Below are 2,708 nucleotides of genomic sequence, written 5' to 3' on the forward strand. Positions count from 1 at the left end.
GGCATCACAGTATGTTAAGGGGCGTAACATTTCCGTCTCACGCTTGAGGTATTCGGCCAATCACAACGCACTGGATAGCTGGCCAATCACAGCACACCTCGCTTTTCGGACCGATGAGCTTTGTAAAAATCGATGCGTTTCAGAAAGGCAGGGCATAGAGGAGCAACAATAATGTACAGTATGTGGAAAATAATGTGTTTTTTGAACCTTAAACCGCATAAACAAATTGATTGCATTACACCAAATACACAAAATAATGCTCTTTTTAGCAACGTCATATGACACCTTTAAGTCTACGACTCACAGCCTCATTTTCATATATGCTAAATTCAATATGCCATCAAACCTGGCTAAAGTCTATTGCTGAACTGAACTTGTTTCATAATTGATTAACTGAATAATTGATTGATTACTAAACTGAAATAAATGAACACTGAACTGATTTGAGCTGATTTATATGCTGCTTTACAGCAGAATTTGAATTTGTCTCATATTTGAATGTTTGCATCATAGATTCTGCTATTTACTATGAAACTGTAAAAACTACTTTAAAATTTTTTATTTGAAAATTTGCAAATTCAAATCAAATTAAATTACAAATTAAAAATACATAAAATTCATAGCATCATATAATTAAGTGCACCCCAGAAGGTTTTACTCGAGAAAATCAGGCATTGTCTCAGTCTTGCTCTAACCTCAACTTTGGTGCGGTACAGCACGAGCCTGCGTAGATTAGTGAGTTTGGCGATGTGATTGAAGGTCTGAGGTTGCAGACGGTCACAGGAAGCCAAATTGAGCTCCTGGAGGCACGGACACGTCTGGGCGATCACTTCTAAACACGCTTCAGTCAGGAAATGACAGCACGACAGCTCCAAACACACCAGACTCACCCCACAGGCCTTCATAAAGCTTGAGGAAAAAAGACAGAGATGGAGCGACTATTACCATCCATTTGGTAGATCAAATATTTTAAATATCTGGATCAGAGATTCTTGCCATTACCTGCAGAAACCAGCGGCCGTCACGGCTCCACGGTTGCCCGTCCAGGACATGTTTAGTCTCTGCAGGAGGGTGCAGCGGCTCAGCAGGTGGCTCAGAGAGGCGTCTGTGAGCCGGGCCCAGTACGGCTGCAGGCTGAGCTGAATGTACTGCAAGGGGTCACAGCAGTGTTTGTGAAAAAGCTTGCAGCTCTGAGCCAATCGGCACAGGTCCGGAACCGGCAGGTGACTCACGATCAGCTGGATTAGCTACAGTGACACAAACAAACAGTGACTTTCAGACCAAAGCACAGCATGCTAAATATTCTTCTTGTGCATCAAAACAGTTTCTTGCAAAGACAGAGATACTAAGATTACTCTCAAGACGTTTTGTGGAGGAACCGATTATGTTTTTGCTACGTGCACTGTTGGAAAAGTGAACAATAGTATGAGTGTGATGCTGGATATCAGTTAGCAGATAATGGCCAAATTATGTTTCGTTTTTGCTGTAACGAGACTGTGAGGTTGGCAGTGGTTTGGACAGGAGATCTGAGCTGTGTGGAGGTAATAAGGGATTACGAATGCGAAAGGTATTTTTAAATTACAATAAAATGGTCTCTAATTATCTGAAAATGACCTATTGCAACCACACAAGTCAGGGCTTGAGGAACTAGACCACATCTCAACTATTTCTTTTCAATATGTGTCTGGTACGTAGAAGATTTCAACACTCTGTGGTCCAACATGTGTTGTTATCAACAGTTCTTGAAAACAATCTCTGTTACTTGGCATACGTACTATTTATTAAACACACCGATGGCACAAACTACATGTTCCTAAACATTCCAAAACTCACAGGCATCATTAGTAATTACAGTGAGAGTTTCCAATGCTAACCTCATAAGGAAGCCTATCAAAGTAGCCGTTCCCCAGATTGTGCCTGTTTTCTCCACCCGACCTGCAGCAGAGGCCTCCTGCTTCACTGATCTCTTCTTCACTGTCACTCAGATCATTGATGTCGATGACAGGGATCTTATAGAGGGCCAGAATGGGTCTTTCCCGAACGCCTCGCAGAATCACAGCATCCAGCTCTGTGTAGTATTCCAAAAGAGAGCTGTTCACTTCCAGACGCAGCAGGTTGGTGGCAAAATTGATCTGCTTGATGCTGGGGGAGAACTGGCGAGCTTGAGGGGTCAGAGCTTTGTTGGGCTTGCCGGCCCACAGAACCTCCCACCTGCAAAAAAATAACATGGCAATACTCAAAACACTAACAATGGCATCCAACTCTGAAGAATCTGCGATATTGTTATTCAATTACGATTCTTTACTAAATATTGCAATACATCTTGAAATCTGAAATTTGGTCATAGTTTGGTGCAGTTCATGATAACAATCAAATATGCTGAAAAAGTATGTAACTGGCCATGACTATGAATTTGGTTTAAACTGTTCAGTAAAATTATTTATTTAAAATAGAGTAAATTTTATGTTTTATTAGGTAAATAAAAATTAACATTATTTTTGTAACACACACATTATATATATTATTTATATGTATATTAGTGCTGTCAAATGATTAATCGCAATTAATCGCATCCCAAAAAAAATTTGTATACATAATATGTGTGTAGTGTGTATATTTATTATGTATATATAAATACACACACATGCATGTATATATTTAAGAAAGATGTTACGTTTATATATTAAATATATTTATATATTATATAA

The 2,708-nt window shown here is 39.4% G+C and overlaps 1 protein-coding gene across 1 annotated transcript in view; it reads right to left on the reverse strand.

The window, feature by feature from the left end:
• LOC107716847 (F-box/LRR-repeat protein 4-like) overlaps positions 1 to 2,708 on the reverse strand; it is a 13,075-nt gene that overhangs the window by 6,392 nt on the left and 3,975 nt on the right. The window contains exons 3-5 of the mRNA XM_016523447.1: positions 1,875 to 2,211; positions 1,003 to 1,247; positions 696 to 909 (exon numbers count right to left, since the gene is read on the reverse strand). Of these exons, the coding sequence (XP_016378933.1) occupies positions 696 to 909; positions 1,003 to 1,247; positions 1,875 to 2,211 (796 nt within the window). The remainder of the gene's footprint in view (positions 1 to 695; positions 910 to 1,002; positions 1,248 to 1,874; positions 2,212 to 2,708) is intronic.

The sequence above is a fragment of the Sinocyclocheilus rhinocerous genome, unplaced genomic scaffold (genome assembly GCF_001515625.1).
Source record: "Sinocyclocheilus rhinocerous isolate Xijiao unplaced genomic scaffold, SAMN03320098_v1.1 scaffold300, whole genome shotgun sequence".
Taxonomy (NCBI): Eukaryota; Metazoa; Chordata; class Actinopteri; order Cypriniformes; family Cyprinidae; genus Sinocyclocheilus; species Sinocyclocheilus rhinocerous.